The 17,714-nt window shown below is 67.8% G+C and overlaps 1 protein-coding gene across 1 annotated transcript in view; it reads right to left on the minus strand.

Moving 5' to 3' along the window:
* Nucleotides 1-622: 622 nt before the first annotated feature.
* The window catches only part of MUC2 (mucin 2, oligomeric mucus/gel-forming), a 28,744-nt gene continuing 11,652 nt past the window's right edge, over nucleotides 623-17,714 (minus strand). The window contains exons 27-53 of the mRNA XM_043582341.1: nucleotides 17,355-17,398; nucleotides 16,809-16,994; nucleotides 16,392-16,433; nucleotides 13,378-15,818; nucleotides 11,818-13,242; nucleotides 10,261-11,637; nucleotides 9,897-10,020; nucleotides 9,810-9,850; nucleotides 9,432-9,723; nucleotides 8,935-9,164; nucleotides 8,434-8,608; nucleotides 7,759-8,006; nucleotides 7,048-7,231; nucleotides 6,514-6,733; nucleotides 5,601-5,779; nucleotides 5,181-5,250; nucleotides 4,999-5,099; nucleotides 4,873-4,904; nucleotides 3,451-3,625; nucleotides 3,147-3,251; nucleotides 2,905-2,945; nucleotides 2,688-2,810; nucleotides 2,489-2,587; nucleotides 1,704-1,832; nucleotides 1,551-1,590; nucleotides 1,118-1,244; nucleotides 623-1,028 (exon numbers count right to left, since the gene is read on the minus strand). Of these exons, the coding sequence (XP_043438276.1) occupies nucleotides 791-1,028; nucleotides 1,118-1,244; nucleotides 1,551-1,590; nucleotides 1,704-1,832; nucleotides 2,489-2,587; nucleotides 2,688-2,810; nucleotides 2,905-2,945; nucleotides 3,147-3,251; nucleotides 3,451-3,625; nucleotides 4,873-4,904; nucleotides 4,999-5,099; nucleotides 5,181-5,250; nucleotides 5,601-5,779; nucleotides 6,514-6,733; nucleotides 7,048-7,231; nucleotides 7,759-8,006; nucleotides 8,434-8,608; nucleotides 8,935-9,164; nucleotides 9,432-9,723; nucleotides 9,810-9,850; nucleotides 9,897-10,020; nucleotides 10,261-11,637; nucleotides 11,818-13,242; nucleotides 13,378-15,818; nucleotides 16,392-16,433; nucleotides 16,809-16,994; nucleotides 17,355-17,398 (8,488 nt within the window). The 3' untranslated portion in view covers nucleotides 623-790. The remainder of the gene's footprint in view (nucleotides 1,029-1,117; nucleotides 1,245-1,550; nucleotides 1,591-1,703; nucleotides 1,833-2,488; nucleotides 2,588-2,687; nucleotides 2,811-2,904; nucleotides 2,946-3,146; nucleotides 3,252-3,450; nucleotides 3,626-4,872; nucleotides 4,905-4,998; nucleotides 5,100-5,180; nucleotides 5,251-5,600; nucleotides 5,780-6,513; nucleotides 6,734-7,047; nucleotides 7,232-7,758; nucleotides 8,007-8,433; nucleotides 8,609-8,934; nucleotides 9,165-9,431; nucleotides 9,724-9,809; nucleotides 9,851-9,896; nucleotides 10,021-10,260; nucleotides 11,638-11,817; nucleotides 13,243-13,377; nucleotides 15,819-16,391; nucleotides 16,434-16,808; nucleotides 16,995-17,354; nucleotides 17,399-17,714) is intronic.

Here is a 17,714-nt window from a genome sequence, read left to right on the forward strand (position 1 = left end):
CGCAGGCAGGTGGACACGTGGAGGTGCGCACACACGGCACCGGCCGCCCGCCTGGGTCCACAGAACCGACCGGAACTCCGCAAGTGGCAGAGGCCCGGAAGGTCACCTTCTGACCCACGGGCTGGTGTGCGCCCCTGACCCCGGCCCAGGACCTTCAGCTTTGCCAGTGCAGACACCCAGGATGAAGCACGCTCCAAACACATACACGCAAACACGTGTGCACGTGGCACGTTCACACCCAAGCCACGTCCGCAGACACACGCACACACCCGGCGCCCTGGGCTGTCGGGCCCCCTGTTGCGCAAAGTCAGGGGTGGAAGTCTTCCTGGACTACGATGGCCCAGAAAGGGCTTTGGCCACGCTGAGGGCAGGACAGGGCGGGACAGGGCTTTCTGGAGGCGGCTCGAGGGACAGAGGTCGCTGGGGGCCGCACTTGGCACAGGAAGCTTGCCACAGCCAGGCAGGCAAGTGTGCGCGGGCCCCCCTGCGCCCCGTGCGCAGAGCGTGCGGACCGGGCCCCTCTCTGGACCTTCTCGGTCCGCTCGCCCCACAGGAAGCAGCGAGACCCGGGGCCGTGCACGGCAGCCGTCCGGACGCCCAGCACCGACCACACACACCGGCACAGCGTCTGCCCAAGTTTATTGTGGAAAGCGAAGAATTGAACAAAGACTCAGAAAATAAATATCTGCAGAGAGGAAGCCGGCTCAGGAGGTGAGGAAGCTCAGGGGGTCAGCAGGAGGGGTGGGGGGTGCGGAGGGCGGTGGGGGCGAGCTGGGTGGCACGACCCTGTTCAAGCGCCTCCTGGGCGCAGGCCCCCGGGGCTGGAGCGCCGGGAGCGGCCAGGGACGCGGCGCGGGGCCGGCGGGAGCTCGCAGACGGTGTCCTGGCACCGGCAGCTCTCGATGTGGGTGTAGGTGTGGCTCCGAGAGCCGCCCTGGGGACAGTGCAGCACCACCTCCCGCTGGCTGGTCCGTTCTTCCTTACAGCAGGAGCACCTGTGGTCCAGGGCCTGGGCCTCGGCCGAGTACCTGCGGGCGGGCGGCCGGCCAGAGTGAGGAGCCACCCCCACTAGGGCAAGGAGCCCCTCCCCCACCCCTGCCCGGGGCCTGGGACTCACAGGGAGAAGGTCCCGCAGGACCCAGAGCAGTAGTTCATCCTGACTTTGTTGGTGCAGCCGGCGAAAGAAATTTCCCGGGTAACGGGGATGGCGGAACAGAAGGTCCTGGTCTCGTTGCGAGGGATGCCTGCCAGGAGGGGGGTTGGAGGCTCTGGGCTGGGGGGTGGGGTCTCCACACCCCGGGGGGCCCGCAGGTTCTCCCTCACGGCCTCCTCTCCCTCCTCGAGTGCCCCAGCCCCGGCCACCCCACAGCGAGCAGGGCCCCCAGCTGCTGCCCCCCAATTTAACATCTGGCTGAGAGCGGCACAGAAGGGGACGGGAGTCCCGGGACATCATCCCCTGTGCCTCCTTCACCCCCGCCCCAGGGTCCCAGAGGGAGCTCCCCTGCCGCGCCGTGTGCCCCAGAGATGCCTGCCCGCCAGGCTGTACTCACATTTCTTGCAGCAACCATTGGGCATGAGAGTGATGGAACCCTGGAAGGAAGGAGAACGAGCCTGGGACCCCCAGACCACCCCCCAGCCATGAGCAGCCCCGTCCTGCCTCAGGGTGGGAAAGGGCAGGTCCCGAAGAAAGGACCCCCACTCACCGGGAGGCAGATGCTGGGGTCAAAGTCGGGGCAGGTGATGTTGGAGACCGAAGAGATGAGCTGGTTGTGAATCTTCACGCAGCTGAAGAATGTGCAGTTATTCTTGGGGTCGTGCTTTATGTCCCCGGGCTGCAGGGCACAAGACAGCCTGGTGAGACCCACAGGGGGCCCACCCGGAAGATAGACAAGAAACGCCCTGCAGGTTTCCAACCACCCAGCCAAGTGCAGCTCCTGTCGGACAGAAGGTCCAGCCTGCAGGCCCACAGCCACCAGCCTAGAGCCCCCAGACACGTCCACATCCTGACCCCTGCACCTGCAGATACGACCTTATCTGGAGAAAGAGTGCCGAGAGGTGAGATTAGGTTAAAGACGCTGAGATGAGACCATCCCAGATTACACGGGTGGTTCTAAATCCAACAACGAGTATACTTATAAGAGACAGGCGGGGCCACAGGAAGGTGAGCCAGAAAGTGGAGGGACACGGCCACAACCCCGGGGCCGTCTGGAGCCCCAGAAGCCAAAGAGGCAGGAAGGCTCCGCCAGAGCCCTTGAAGGGACCGCGGCCCTGCGACACCTCCAGCCTGGACTCCGGCTCCAGACGAAAAGACTCGGTCACTCCTGGTGTTTCCAGCCCTAGTCTGCGGTCACGGCCACCCCAGGACACTGGAACAGCCATGCCCGGCCCTGGGAAGACCCTGCTGGGGCGGCGGGAGGCATCCCAGGCCTTGCCCGTGGCTGCGGGCCGGCCCCTCCTGGGTGGGGATGGGAGCAGGCCCCTCGCTCACCTTTAGGATGATGGGTTCCTTGCCGGGCCTCTTGATGATGCAGTGGGTCTGCTCACACTTACCACAGCACTCCCCGGGGGCCTCCACCAGCTCAAAGCCCTGCGGGACGCACACGGCTGGGTTGGTGCGGGGAGGAAGGGAGCCACGGAGGTGGCCGCGGGATGGCCCGTGGCCTCCGGGGGGGCGGGGGGAGGCTTACGGGGCTGCAGGAGTTGTCACAGAGCACGTGGGTGCAGGAGATGACGTTGAGCTCGGTGCTGCTGTTCCTGCGGTTGGTGCACACGCAGTCCTGGCACTTGGAGGAGTAAACTGGCGACCCCGGCTGAGGGCACAGAGAGGAGCACGTGAGGCGGGGCTACCGCCCACCATGGAGGCCCCAGAGCGGGCACCCTGCCCGGCACCCTGCCCACGCTCACCTGGTACTCAGCATTCTGGTGAACGCACACACCCTTGGGCACTGGGAGGAAGAGAACGGGGACGCGGGTCGGGCTGGACAGAGTGGACATCTGGGCCCAGGGGGAGTGTGACCACCATGCGGGGTGACCCCACGGTCAGTCCCACCCCCAGGGACAGCACGGACACTGAGCCCAGGGGGAGTGTGGCCGCCACGCAGGTGACCCCACGGGGGTCTCAGCCCCACCCCCCGGCCCCCACTAACCACAGGTGTAGGTGGGGCAGCACTTCCCGGGTGTGATCTCACTCTTCACTTCAAATCCCAGTGGGCACTTGGACGGCGTCGCCGGGCACAGGCTGGTGTTGCACTCTGGGGGGAGGGGGGAGACAAGGGGAAAGAGGGGGCTGCGGGCACCGGCCTCCTCCGACACCCGTGCTCAGGTGGACATGCCCCAAAGGCCCCCAAGTGAGCGGCTCCCCAGCTCAGTGAGGAGGTGAAAACACCGTCGGGGGCTGCCGGGCGACTCCTGGGCCCCCAGCACCCCGCACCATCCCGGGGGTGGCCTTACTGCAGGACGTGATGTTGCAGCAGGTGTCGGCGGGGTTGACCTCTGTGAGCGGGTAGGTGCCCTCCTCCGTGCACTGGGGCGGCTCCTGGCTGCACGTCTTGGGCAGGCAGGAAATGCCGCTCCCGCCCTCCAGGCAGACACAGCTCTTGCAGTCGAACTCAAAGTGTTCCCCAAACTGCAGGCAGGAAGTGGGTGGGCAGGGGGGTCACAGGTGCCACTTGGGTGAGGCGGGCTGGCACCCAAGACCCCCTGCCAGGGCCACACCGCAGCACATCCACAGTCGGCCGGATGAGGGCACCACACCTCGCGTCCCACTCAGGTCCCATAGGACACCTGTGCCCTCCCCACCTCCCAGCACGTGGGGGCAGGTCACTGACATCACAGCCGTGACCTGCTCCTGGCACTTGCTGGCACACGGGAAACACATGACACGTGTATGGGGCTCGCAGACTAGAGCTAAGGCATCAACCATGTGTAGGAGACAGGACAACACTGTGGCCAGGATGTCATCTCAGGTTTAGATAGAGCTTCAGATGGCCCATGGGTGGGTGGCATGAAGGTGTGGATGGACACATGGGCCAGTGAGTGGATGGATGGATGGACAGATGGACGGACAGATGGGTGGATGGATGGATGGATGGATGGACGGATGGACGGACAGGAGGATGGATGGACAGACAGGAGGACAGACGGATGGACAGTTGGATGGATGGATGGGTGGATGGATGGATGGACGGACAGACGGACGGATGGATGGATGGGTGGAGAGTTTGACAGACAGATGGATGGACAGATGGACAGATGGATGGATGGATGGATGGATGGACAGACGGACGGACAGATGGATGGATGGATGGACGGACAGGAGGACGGATGGATGGACAGAAGGACGGATGGACGGACAGGAGGACAGATGGATGGACAGATGGATGGATAGATGGATGGATGGATGGATCGACGGACAGGTGGGTGGTTGGATGGATGGATGGGTGGACGGATGGACAGACAGGAGGATGGATGGACGGACAGGAGGACAGATGGATGGATAGACGGACAGATGGATGGGTGGGTGGATGGATGGATGGACGGATGGACGGATGGACGGATGGACGGACGGATGGATGGATGGGTGGAGAGTTGGACAGATGGATGGAGAGTTGGGTGAGTGCACGGATGGGAGGATGGATGGGTGGGTGGATGGATGGAGGGGTGGAAGGTGGGAGGGAGAGAGGGAGGGAGATGCATGGGTGGGTAAGTGACTGGGTGTGGGTGTCCGGATGACCCTGCTGGCTCAGCCCTCCGGGATGTAAATGACATGACTCAGGGTCTGAGACTCCTGGCTTCTTCTTGCCACCCACCCTGGTCCCCAAAGTTCAGGGCTTATGGGTGAATCCTACCGTGGCACCAAGAGGAAAAGCCTACCTTTCTAGGCACATTGTCAGGTCCCATACAGCCTAGGAAGGGAGAGGAAACAAATCGTGTTAGCAGAGTCCCGGTGCCACGGGATCAGGGCGGGCTTCACGGAGGCAATGTGGGCAGGCAGCGTACCACACATGTCCACACAGGCATCGAATCCCGGGGCGTAGTTCATGGTGCCCTCGGGACAGAAGCAGCCCTCCACCAGGATGCTGTTGTTCCTCTCGAAGGATCTGGGGATGAGAGGGCATCATGAGGTGGGTCTGTGCTCCGGCTGGAGGCCCGCCGCCCCCGTGCGTCTTCCAGCAACTAACCCAGACTTGCAGGTGGGTTCCTCTGGAGGACCACAGGCCCGGTACTCCCTGTGAGGCGGACACGTCAGCACTGCAGGAAGGGGACAGGAATCAGAGAAGCCGGAGCCGGGGGGGGGGGGGGGAGGGGGGGGACTGGCGAGTGACATTCCTGCCCCCGGCGGGGGTGAGCGGCTGCCCGGCGTCGCCCACCTCGGCGCCCCGTGCCGTCCTGAGAAGGGAGGCAGGTGACGAGCTGTGTTTGGCGAGCCCGGCGGCAGCCCAGGCCCCCAGCCCCTCAAGCCTGCCCTTCTTCCCACCCCACGGTCCTGCCCGGCTCTCCCTGGACGCCTGGCCTCCCACAGGCGTGGCTACAGGCCGTAGCCAGAGACCCCACCGGCCCGCGGGACCACGGGTCCGGGGCAGGGGCAGGCGGGCACGCACAGCAGGCTCCGTTGGTGTGGTTCCGCCAGTCGATACAGACACCCTTCTGGGCACAGAGGGTCGCGTAGGTCTGCAGGCTGGCGCACTCCAGGCCCGAGCCGGGCACGAAGCAGCTGTCGAACACGCAGGCGTCGTAGTAGTGCTGGGGGGGTGCCACGGCGTGGCACTGGGCGAACAGGCTGTGAGGAAGGACACGGGGGTCACGCTCCGGCCGGCCCTCCCCGCCCCCCTCATGCTCCCCACCAGCCCAGCACCTCCACCCTGCTGCCCTGCTGGAGCCTGGCTCAGCCTGCACCCACCCAACAGGCGCCTGTGGGCTGCCCGTGGCAGGAGAGCAAAGGGCCGCCCTGGGAAGGGGGGGTCGGCTCTGCAGCCCGAGGGCGAGGTGCTGTGCGCCCGCCTCCCGGAGGCGGAGGCTGCCGGGTGCCGGGACCCCCTCCAGCAGCCGTGGCAGGGGGGCCACGCAGCCTCGGCCCGCACACCTCTGGGAACAGGCACTCGCTCCCCGTGGATGCCAGCTCCTCTCCGTCTCAGCCCAGGTCTGCCTCCCTGACATCAGCCCTGCACGCCAGCTCGGTCCCGGCTCAGCCTCTCTCCCTAGGGCCCCCGGCGCGGTCGACCCCGCCAAGGCACAGGGACGTCTCGCCACACGGCTCAGCCCCGGAGACGTCGGAAGCCCCAGCCCCGGGCCGTCCGAGGCCCGGCACCCGCCCGTGGCGCCCTGACCTCACTTTGACACCCCAGACGTGCTCCGCGTCCGGCCCCCCTTTGCAGACTGGGGGCGAGGCCCCAGCCCCTCAAGCCTGCCCTTCTTCCCACCCCGCGGTCTGGCCTGGCTCTCCCTGTACGCCTGGCCGCTCCCTGAGCCCCTGCCCCCGGCGGGTGACCGGCGGCAGCCAGGCCTGGGGGGTACCTGTCTTTGATGAGGTCGCAGAGAGGGGAAGCACAGTCCTTGGGCGTGGAGCTGCCCGCTGACGGCGTGCTAGCCGGGGGCTTGGTGGTGACGCCGACGTGGGGACAGTGTGGCTTGGAGGGGTCGTTCACCACCCACTGGTCGGCCGCGACCTCACAGTTGGAAACGACCTCTCCGCTGGGCAACACGCAGTCGTCGGCGGTGTTGTTGGTACAAGTGCCTGCGTCGGGAGGGAGGCCCACGCTGAGCCAGCACCAGAGCCACGCCGCACAGCAGACAGCCCCGGCCCGGCCCCGGGGCCCCGGCGACCGCCAGGCCAGGGCTGAGGGCGCAGAGCGGACGAGACTCCGGCCGGCTCGGTCCCACAGGGGCCCACCCGGCATGACGGCCCCGGGGCCCCAGCCGAAGAGCCAGGGAGCCAGCCCCTGGCTGGCCGGCCGTCACACCGGCCTCGGCCCCAGCCAACCCCCAACCCCCCCCCCCCGGGGGCGGGCCCGGGAGCCGCAGGGAGCCCGCAGGGGCTGAGGGGCTCACCACACTGGCCCTTGGTGTTGTTGCCAAACCGGTGGTGGGGCAGCCTGATGGAGAAGGACAGGCCGTTGTAGGAGATGAGGGCGCCCAGCCTGGAGATGTTCACCACGTAGTTGATGCCCGACAGGGACACCTGCAGCCCATACTTCCCGTAGGGCAGCGCCACGGCCTGCCCGTTGACCTGCACCTGCGGCCGGCACACCCGCGGTCAGGACGTCCCCTCGGGGCCGACGTGGTGGCCCCTCCCCCGGGGCCCTGCCCCGGCCGCCGCGCGTGTCTCACAGGGGCGAGTCGGGGCAAGCTGCGTCTTGACAGAGCATCTGGGGTCGCCCCAGCCCTACCTGTTGTCAGGACTGTGCGTCCAGTGTGGGGACCCCTGCCTGTCCCCTGCCCCCCGTCCCCCTGCCCCTTGCCCTGGTCCCTTTCCCACTTCCTTTCCACTGCTCCGGGCCAGACTGGTCCCGGCAGATCCCCGGGGTGAGATCACAAGGACGCTGTCCCGAGAGTCCCCCTGTGCCGAGGGGTGAGGCTCCCCAGGCCCCCGGAACCAGCAACTCCACGCGAGTGTGTGCAAGAGGACTGCAGCCAGGGGGCGTGCGGGAGGTCAAGGTCCCTGGTCCCGCGAGAACAGCCCAGCCCCCTGCCGAGCGAGGGAACCGGCACCCTCCCCCACCCCCACCCCCGCCGCAGTGTCCCGCCACCTGGCCAGCGCACCTGCACTTTTATGGGGGCCATCTGCACCGTCTTGATCAGCACCTCCTGGGTCTCGTGGCGCACGATGAGCGTGCGGGGGCAGGACACCCGGTCGTTGACATCACAGTGGTAGTTGTCGATGTAGACGCCGAAGCCGTCTACCGTGGGGCGGATCTCCTCCACCAGCACATACGTGCAGTTGCCCTGGTAGCTGTAGTAAAGCCCGTCGAAGGTGACGTAGTGCGGGTCCCCCCAGCCTGTGCAGTAGCCTGCGGACAGAGCTCCCGTGAGCCACACCAAGCCCCAGACGGGGGGAGCGGCTGGGACAGAGACAGGAGCCGGCGGGAGCCCAGGAACAGTGAGAAGACAAAGCAGGAATCCAGGGGGTCCCAGAAATGCTGGTTCCTGGAGCGCGAGGGGCGTCCAAGCCCGTGCGGTGGGACAGAGCCTGGCTTGGGAGCCAGAGGGTCCGGGTTCGAAGTCCAGCCCTGCCCCACCCACCCCGGGGGTGGGGGGGGGGTGGCGGGGAGCAGCCTCGGTGGTGGAGGTGGCTCCAGCAGGCACGCCCCTCCCCTGCCTGGACCCCCTGCCCCAGAGGGGGAACCAGCAGGAGGCACGAGAAGCCCTGAGGGCCTGCAGCCCCACCCCCGCAGAAGGGGGAAGGAGGGGAGGGTCCCGCGGCCTGGGCCAACTCACAGTCGCACTCCCAGTGCCAGCAGCAGCCATCAGGGTCCATGACGCGCACGGGCGGGAGGTCGTTGGAGCAGGTGGGCATGGGTGGGGGGTTGCACTTCACCTGCACTAACTCCACTATGTTGTCGTATTTGCAGATGGCCATGGTGCAGTTACACAGCCACCACGTCTCGTTCTCCTAAGGCGGGGAAGGCGCAGCGTCAGCGGGGACCACCCTGGAGCCCCAGCCTGCACAGGGGTGGCCCTGAGCCCTCCCCTGGAGCCTGGGGACCGCCCAGTGCAGGAGGCAGCCGCCCCGGCCTCACCACCGGCCAAGCCTCCTCCTCCTCCTCCTCGCCCGGCAGGGGAGGCGTGGCCCAGAAGGTGGGCGCTCGGCCGACCCTGCCCCCAAAAGGCCGCTCGGAGGACAGGGCGTCGCGGGTGACCGGCAGACATCCCTGTCCTCCCAGGTGGGCATGTGTGCGCAGAGCCAAGGGGACCACAAGCGGCCCGCAGCCCACTGACCTCTCTGGGAGGATCAAAGTCTAGGCACCCAGAGCGCTTGGTGGTGGCCAGAGTGCTCGATGCCATGGACGTGGGTGGTTTGGGTGTTGAGGCCGGCGTTGGCGAGGAAGGGGTGGGCGTTGGGGAGGGTGTGGACGGACACGACCAGTTGAAGAACTCCAAGGTGCAGGACAGCGAGCAGTTCACGTAATAGCAGGTGTCCCCATGCGTGCCGTTATACACCGTTTCACCTGCCAGGGGACAGAGACCAGACCTACACTAGCCACGCAGGGCTGGCTCCCAGAGCATACAAACAGGTGCCGACAGGGCCACTGGAGGGAAGCCCACCTCGACCGTGTCCCTGACTCACGGCGACAGCCAAGAGGGGCAGACCACAGGGACGGCCGTCCAGCCGGCTCCCGGTGGGGACTTCGGCCTAACCCCTTACCACTGGTGACAGGAGACCAGAACCCACCCGCCTCTGGCGCCTAACAGTCAGAAGTGACAAGCCTGGGTACCTGGGGCAAAGTATGTGTCATTCAAAACGCAACAGTATTCCATGGCTGTGCTGGTGATGGAACCTGTAGTTTCAACAATGCTGGGGGAGGAGATTGGGGTCAGCGTGGGGGGGTGCACACTGGAGGTCGTGGCACTCGTGGTCGGTGGCCTGTGCGGAGTGGATGACGGGCGTCCTGGCGGTGTGAGCGTTTCTGTGGACGTCGCTGACACAGTCGTGGGTGTGGGTGTGGAGGGGGTCTCCGTGCCGGTGGTGGTGGTAGTTGAGGCCGGGGTCGGGGTGGGGGTCGAGGTCTCTGTGCTGGTGGTGGTGGTGGTCGGGGTGGGGGTCGGTGTCTCCGTGCTGGTGGTGGTCGGGGTGGGGGTCGGGGTCTCCGTGCTGGTGGTGGTGGTGGTCGAGGCCGGGGTCGGAGTCTCTGTGCTGGTGGTGGTGGTGGTGGTGGAGGCCGGGGTCGGGGTCTCCGTGCTGGTGGTGGTCGGAGTGGTGGTTGGGGTCTCCGTGCTGGTGGTGGTGGTGGTGGAGGCTGGGGTCGGGGTCTCCGTGCTGGTGGTGGTCGGGGTGGAGGTCGCGGTCTCCGTGCTGGTGGTGGTGGTGGTGGAGGCCGGGGTCGGGGTCTCCGTGCTGGTGGTGGTCGGGGTGGGGGTCGGGGTCTCCGTGCTGGTGGTGGTCGGGGTGGAGGCCGGGGTCGGGGTCTCCGTGCTGGTGGTGGTCAGAGTGGAGGTCGGGGTCTCCGTGCTGGTGGTGGTCAGGGTGGTGGTTGGGGTCTCCGTGCTGGTGGTGGTCGGGGTGGCAGTTGGGGTCTCCGTGCTGGTGGTGGTCGGGGTGGAGGCCGGGGTCGGGGTCTCCGTGCTGATGGTGGTCGGGGTGGCAGTTGGGGTCTCCGTGCTGGTGGTGGTCGGGGTGGAGGCCGGGGTCCCCGTGCTGGTGGTGGTGGTGGTGGAGGCCGGGGTCGGGGTCTCCGTGCTGGTGGTGGTCGGGGTGGGGGTCGGGGTCTCCGTGCTGGTGGTGGTCGGGGTGGCGGTTGGGGTCTCCGTGCTGGTGGTGGTCGGGGTGGAGGCCGGGGTCCCCGTGCTGGTGGTGGTGGTGGTGGAGGCCGGGGTCGGGGTCTCCGTGCTGGTGGTGGTCAGAGTGGAGGTCGGGGTCTCCGTGCTGGTGGTGGTTGGGGTGGAGGTCGCGGTCTCCGTGCTGGTGGTGGTGGTGGTGGAGGCCGGGGTCAGGGTCTCCGTGCTGGTGGTGGTGGTGGTCGAGGCCGGGGTCGAGGTCTCCGTGCTGGTGGTGGTGGTGGTGGAGGCTGGGGTCAGGGTCTCCGTGCTGGTGGTCGTGGTGGTGGAGGCCGGGGTCGGGGTCTCCGTGCTGGTGGTGGTCAGGGTGGAGGTCGGGGTCCCCGTGCTGGTGGTGGTGGTGGTGGTGGAGGCCGGGGTCGGGGTCTCCGTGCTGGTGGTGGTCGGGGTGGGGGTCGGGGTCTCCGTGCTGGTGGTGGTGGTGGTCGAGGCCGGGGTCGGGGTCTTCGTGCTGGTGGTGGTGGTGGTCGAGGCCGGGGTCGGCGTCTCCTTGCTGGTGGTGGTCGGGGTGGAGGTCGGGGTCGGGGTCCCCGTGCTGGTGGTGGTGGTGGTCGAGGCCGGGATTGGGGTCTCTGTGCTGGTGGTGGTCGAGGCGGGGGTTGGGGTCTCTGTGCTGGTGGTCGTGGTGGTCGAGGCCGGGATCGGGGTCTCCGTGCTGGTGGTGGTGGTGGTCGAGGCGGGGGTTGGGGTCTCTGTGCTGGTGGTGGTGGTGGTCGAGGCCGGGGTCGGGGTCTCCGTGCTGGTGGTGGTCGGGGTGGGGGTCGGGGTCTCCGTGCTGGTGGTGGTGGTGGTGGAGGCTGGGGTCAGGGTCTCCGTGCTGGTGGTCGTGGTGGTGGAGGTCGGGGTCGGGGTCTCCGTGCTGGTGGTGGTGGTGGTCGAGGCCGGGGTCGGGGTCTCTGTGCTGGTGGTGGTCGAGGCGGGGGTTGGGGTCTCTGTGCTGGTGGTGGTGGTGGTCGAGGCCGGGATCGGGGTCTCCGTGCTGGTGGTGGTGGTGGTCGAGGCTGGCATCGGGGTCTCCGTGCTGGTGGTGGTGGTGGTCGAGGCGGGTGTTGGGGTCTCTGTGCTGGTGGTGGTGGTGGTCGAGGCCGGGGTCGGGGTCTCCGCGCTGGTGGTGGTCGGGGTGGGGGTCGGGGTCTCCGTGCTGGTGGTGGTCGGGGTGGGGGTTGGGGTCTCCGTGCTGGTGGTCGTGGTGATGGAGGCCGGGGTCGGGGTCTCCGTGCTGGTGGTGGTGGTGGTGGAGGCCGGGGTCGGGGTCCGCGTGCTGGTGGTGGTGGTGGTCGAGGCCGGGGGCGGGGTTTCCGTGCTGGTGGTGGTGGTGGTCGAGGCCGGGGTTGGGGTCTCGGTGATGGTGGTGGTCGAGGCGGGGGTCGGGGTCTCCGTGCTGGTGGTGGTGGTGGTCGGGGTGGAGGTCGGGGTCTCCGTGCTGGTGGTGGTGGTGGTCGAGGCCGGGGTCGGGGTCTCCGTGCTGGTGGTGGTCGGGGTGGGGGTCGGGGTCTCCGTGCTGGTGGTGGTCGGGGTGGGGGTCGGGGTCTCCGTGCTGGTGGTGGTCGGGGTGGGGGTCGGGGTCTCCGTGCTGGTGGTGGTCGGGGTGGGGGTTGGAGTCTCCGTGCTGGTGGTGGTGGTGGTGGAGGCCGGGGTCGGGGTCTCCGTGCTGGTGGTGGTCAGAGTGGAGGTCGGGGTCTCCGTGCTGGTGGTGGTTGGGGTGGAGGTCGCGGTCTCCGTGCTGGTGGTGGTGGTGGTGGAGGCCGGGGTCGGGGTCTCCGTGCTGGTGGTGGTGGTGGTCGAGGCCGGGGTCGAGGTCTCCGTGCTGGTGGTGGTGGTGGTGGAGGCTGGGGTCGGGGTCTCCGTGCTGGTGGTGGTCGGGGTGGTGGTTGGGGTCTCCGTGCTGGTGGTGGTTGGGGTGGAGGCCGGGGTCGGGGTCTCCGTGCTGGTGGTGGTCGGGGTGGCAGTTGGGGTCTCCGTGCTGGTGGTGGTCGGGGTGGAGATCAGGGTTCCCGTGCTGGTGGTGGTGGTGGTGGAGGCTGGGGTCGGGGTCTCCGTGCTGGTAGTGGTCGGGGTGGAGGTCGCGGTCTCCGTGCTGGTGGTGGTGGTGGAGGCCGGGGTCGGGGTCTCCGTGCTGGTGGTGGTGGTGGTCGAGGCCGGGGTCGAGGTCTCCGTGCTGGTGGTGGTCGGGGTGGGGGTCGGGGTCTCCGTGCTGGTGGTGGTGGTGGTGGAGGCTGGGGTCGGGGTCTCTGTTATGGTGGTGGTCGGGGTGGAGGTCGGGGTCTCCGTGCTGGTGGTGGTGGTGGTGGAGGCTGGGGTCGGGGTCTCCGTGCTGGTGGTCGTGGTGGTGGAGGCCGGGGTCGGGGTCTCCGTGCTGGTGGTGGTCAGGGTGGCGGTTGGGGTCTCCGTGCTGGTGGTGGTGGTGGTGGAGGTCGGGGTCCCCGTGCTGGTGGTGGTGGTCGGGGTGGAGGCTGGGGTCGGGGTCTCCGTGCTGGTGGTGGTCAGGGTGGCGGTTGGGGTCTCCGTGCTGGTGGTGGTCGGGGTGGAGGTCGGGGTCCCCGTGCTGGTGGTGGTGGTGGTGGTGGAGGCCGGGGTCGGGGTCTCCGTGCTGGTGGTGGTCGGGGTGGGGGTCGGGGTCTCCGTGCTGGTGGTGGTGGTGGTCGGGGTGGAGGTCGGGGTCTCCGTGCTGGTGGTGGTGGTGGTCGAGGCCGGGGTCGGGGTCTCCGTGCTGGTGGTGGTCGGGGTGGGGGTCGGGGTCTCCGTGCTGGTGGTGGTCGGGGTGGGGGTCGGGGTCTCCGTGCTGGTGGTGGTCGGGGTGGGGGTCGGGGTCTCCGTGCTGGTGGTGGTCGGGGTGGGGGTTGGAGTCTCCGTGCTGGTGGTGGTGGTGGTGGAGGCCGGGGTCGGGGTCTCCGTGCTGGTGGTGGTCAGAGTGGAGGTCGGGGTCTCCGTGCTGGTGGTGGTCGGGGTGGAGGTCGGAGTCTCCGTGCTGGTGGTGGTGGTGGTGGAGGCCGGGGTCGGGGTCTCCGTGCTGGTGGTGGTCGGGGTGGGGGTCGGGGTCTCCGTGCTGGTGGTGGTCGGGGTGCGGGTCGGGGTCTCCGTGCTGGTGGTGGTCGGGGTGGGGGTCGGGGTCTCCGTGCTGGTGGTGGTCGGGGTGGGGGTTGGAGTCTCCGTGCTGGTGGTGGTGGTGGTGGAGGCCGGGGTCGGGGTCTCCGTGCTGGTGGTGGTCGGGGTGGGGGTCGGGGTCTCCGTGCTGGTGGTGGTGGTGGTTGGGGTGGAGGTCGGGGTCTCCGTGCTGGTGGTGGTGGTGGTCGAGGCCGGGGTCGGGGTCTCCGTGCTGGTGGTGGTCGGGGTGGGGGTCGGGGTCTCCGTGCTGGTGGTGGTGGTGGTCGAGGCCGGGGTCGGGGTCTCCGTGCTGGTGGTGGTGGTGGTGGAGGCCGGGGTCCGGGTCTCCGTGCTGGTGGTGGTCGGGGTGGGGGTCGGGGTCTCCGTGCTGGTGGTTGTCGGGGTGGGGGTCGGGGTCTCCGTGCTGGTGGTGGTCGGGGTGGGGGTCGGGGTCTCCGTGCTGGTGGTGGTCGGGGTGGGGGTTGGAGTCTCCGTGCTGGTGGTGGTGGTGGTGGAGGCCGGGGTCGGGGTCTCCGTGCTGGTGGTGGTCAGAGTGGAGGTCGGGGTCTCCGTGCTGGTGGTGGTCGGGGTGGAGGTCGGAGTCTCTGTGCTGGTGGTGGTGGTGGTGGAGGCCGGGGTCGGGGTCTCCGTGCTGGTGGTGGTCAGAGTGGAGGTCGGGGTCTCCGTGCTGGTGGTGGTCGGGGTGGAGGTCGGAGTCTCCGTGCTGCTGGTGGTGGTGGTCGAGGCCGGGGTCGGGGTCTCCGTGCTGGTGGTGGTGGTGGTGGAGGCCGGGGTCGGGGTCTCCGTGCTGGTGGTGGTCGGGGTGGGGGTCGGGGTCTCCGTGCTGGTGGTGGTCGGGGTGGGGGTCGGGGTCTCCGTGCTGGTGGTGGTCGGGGTGGGGGTCGGGGTCTCCGTGCTGGTGGTGGTCAGAGTGGAGGTCGGGGTCTCCGTGCTGGTGGTGGTCGGGGTGGAGGTCGGAGTCTCCGTGCTGGTGGTGGTGGTGGTGGAGGCCGGGGTCGGGGTCTCCGTGCTGGTGGTGGTCAGAGTGGAGGTCGGGGTCTCCGTGCTGGTGGTGGTCGGGGTGGAGGTCGGAGTCTCCGTGCTGCTGGTGGTGGTGGTCGAGGCCGGGGTCGGGGTCTCCGTGCTGGTGGTGGTGGTGGTGGAGGCCGGGGTCGGGGTCTCCGTGCTGGTGGTGGTCGGGGTGGGGGTCGGGGTCTCCGTGCTGGTGGTGGTCGGGGTGGGGGTCGGGGTCTCCGTGCTGGTGGTGGTCGGGGTGGGGGTCGGGGTCTCCGTGCTGGTGGTGGTCAGAGTGGAGGTCGGGGTCTCCGTGCTGGTGGTGGTCGGGGTGGAGGTCGGAGTCTCCGTGCTGGTGGTGGTGGTGGTGGAGGCCGGGGTCGGGGTCTCCGTGCTGGTGGTGGTCAGAGTGGAGGTCGGGGTCTCCGTGCTGGTGGTGGTCGGGGTGGAGGTCGGAGTCTCCGTGCTGCTGGTGGTGGTGGTCGAGGCCGGGGTCGGGGTCTCCGTGCTGGTGGTGGTGGTGGTCGGGGAGGTCGGCGTGGTTACAGGGGAAGGCGTGGAGACGCAGGGTGGAGGCCACGAACAGCAGTAGACGTTGATCTCATAGTTGAGGCAAGAAGGCTGGGGCATGTATCCCCCTGGCTTCTGGTTTTCATTTCTGCACACCAGCCCGACACTGATGTCGCAATCCACGTTCTGCCCCAGCTGCCCAAGGGGGACGTCAGGGAACTGGGCGGCTCTGCAGGAGATGTTGGCCGCCCAGCCTGGTTCACAGACCTTGACAGATTCGATGTCTGCCCCCGGTTTGGTGTTGTCTGGTTTCCCTGAATCCAGCCAGCCAGTCCAATTGCACTCAGGCACGCACTCAGGCATGCTGGTGGTGGTCGGGGTGGTGGTTGTGGTTGAGGGGGTGGTGGTTGGGGCCGTGGTTGGGGACCCGGGACACTCATACATCGGCAGGCAACAATTGACACGTATTTCATAGTCATAACAGACGGCGAACGGCCCGTTTCCAAACTGGTCTTCGTTGAGGCAAGTGAACCCTGAGGAGACATCGCACCGTACCTTCTGGCCCGTCTCCTCCCAGCTGAGCTCTGGCTCCGTGGCCAACCTGCACTGGATGTCCTCGGGTTCCCTGCAGACACTGTCGAATTTCTCCCAGTCTCCACCGGTGCTGTCCATGCTGGGGTGGTTCTCGTTGATCCAGTCGGACCAGAAGCAGCACACATCTGGGGAAGCAAATCCGGGATCGGATTGGTCACCGCGCCTGGACGCAGCTTCCGGGGAGCCCACCGGGACTGGCACGACCGCCCTCCTATCACGGCCAAAGAGCCAGGGTGTTGTCGGCTCAGAGAGTGTGGGCCCGGCTCCGCTTCCTCCCTCCTCCTGCAGCTCCACACTGAGCCCCAGGGAAGGAAGAGCCCCTCACGCCACACCTGGGTGACAGCCCGACCCCCGGGCTGCAGCCCTCTGCCCCTCCCTTGGCTGTTTTCAAATCCTGATGTCCCCCTGAAAACAATTAGCATGGACAGGGTCAGCCATTCCAATGAGAAAGCCCACGGGAAGGGGCTCGGTCCGGACGCTTGAACAACAGTGTCACCCCGAGCCGCTCCCTCCCCCGTGCGTCAGCCAGGCACCCGTGAGTCCCAGGGGGTCATGCCACCCAAAGCACTCTCTCTGGTGACGTGAGCAGCACGGGCCACGGGCCCCACATCCGCATCTCCTGGGGAGTTCCCGGAGCAGCTCCGGGTGCCCTGCCCCCCGCACCCACCCGCCTCGGGGACACTGCCCACACAACTTACTGGGAGTGGTTGAGGACGGGGTCGTTGAGGAGATGGTCGTTGCTGCACAAGAGCCAGAAAGGAAAGGAGGCTGTCACTAGAGGTTGTGACACCTGTACGACTCTTTCATAATTTTTACAAATCCCTTTTTCCCGTGGCTACCACACCCCCGTGGCTCGGCCGGTGACGGCCACCACCTCAGTGAGAACAACCACGGGGGGATTTAAGGACCTTCCTCTGCTCCTCTAAGCCTCAGGGGTATTTTCTCGCTGGTTCGGGAAGTGTTCCTAGGTCACCTTCGCTGCGGTCTGGGCTCAGGGATGTGGTCCTGATGCCGCATCTCAACTCGGCGGGCCAGGGGCCCCGGTGACGTCCCCTGAACGGAGACACCCATGAGCTGCGCGCACCCCCACATTTCAGCTGGGCCCGGGGCCTCACCTGTGCTGGGGGTGGGGGTGGGGGTGGTGCTCGTGGTGCCGGTGACCGGGGTGGTGGAGGGCGGCAAGGAGGACGAGGGAGGCGAGGTAGGCTGGCAGACGTTGAAGTGTTTCTCCACCGTCCCGTTGGGCCCGCAGATCAGCCAGTAGCAGAAAGACCCATCCTGAGTATAGTTGAGAATCTTCCCTGGGGGACGGGCAGGAGGCCAAGGTCAACATGGCAAGGACAAGACAGAGCCCCTCGAGTACCCCCTGCCCGTCCCAATCAGAGAAAGACTAGGTGTCCCCCAGCCCCGACCAGCGGCAGACCGATCTGCCACCGGGACTCCATCCCCAGAAACCCATCGGACCGCAGAAGCCGGATGGCACAAGGGGTGACCTCGGCCCCTCATCTCAGGCCTGGGGAGGCCGGTGCAAGTCAGAGCCGGCTCTGAGCCAGGAAGGGCCTCTGGGGACCGCAGGAGCAGGGGAGGGGGACACTGAGCCCCACCCCCACAGTCCAGGGACAGGCAGCTTGGTGGCTCTCCTGGGCGGGAGGGCAGCTCACCTTCTTCGGGCCGGCAGACGACTTCCGAGGAGTTGGTACACATGCTGCAAAGCAAGCACAGAGCTGCAGACCCCGAGCACACACCCCCCGCCCAGGCCCTCCCTGGTGCACCCCGGGTGCAGCTCCAAAGGAGCCTGCCCACTGGGGTCTAGCTGTGGGCCGAGGAGGACAAGCTGAGGCAGGCAAAGGCCAGACAGAGCAGGCGGATGAGAAGGGACAGGCTGGCCTGTCCCCACGTCCTGTTCCCGTGTCTATACCTGCGGGTGTGCGCCCCTGGCCGTGCGTCCACACTCACACACACGAACGCGTGGTGTGTGCGTGTAGGCACATGCTCGCGTGTGCACCTGTGCACACGAAGCC

This window comes from Prionailurus bengalensis, chromosome D1 (assembly GCF_016509475.1).
Source record: "Prionailurus bengalensis isolate Pbe53 chromosome D1, Fcat_Pben_1.1_paternal_pri, whole genome shotgun sequence".
NCBI classification, from domain to species: Eukaryota; Metazoa; Chordata; class Mammalia; order Carnivora; family Felidae; genus Prionailurus; species Prionailurus bengalensis.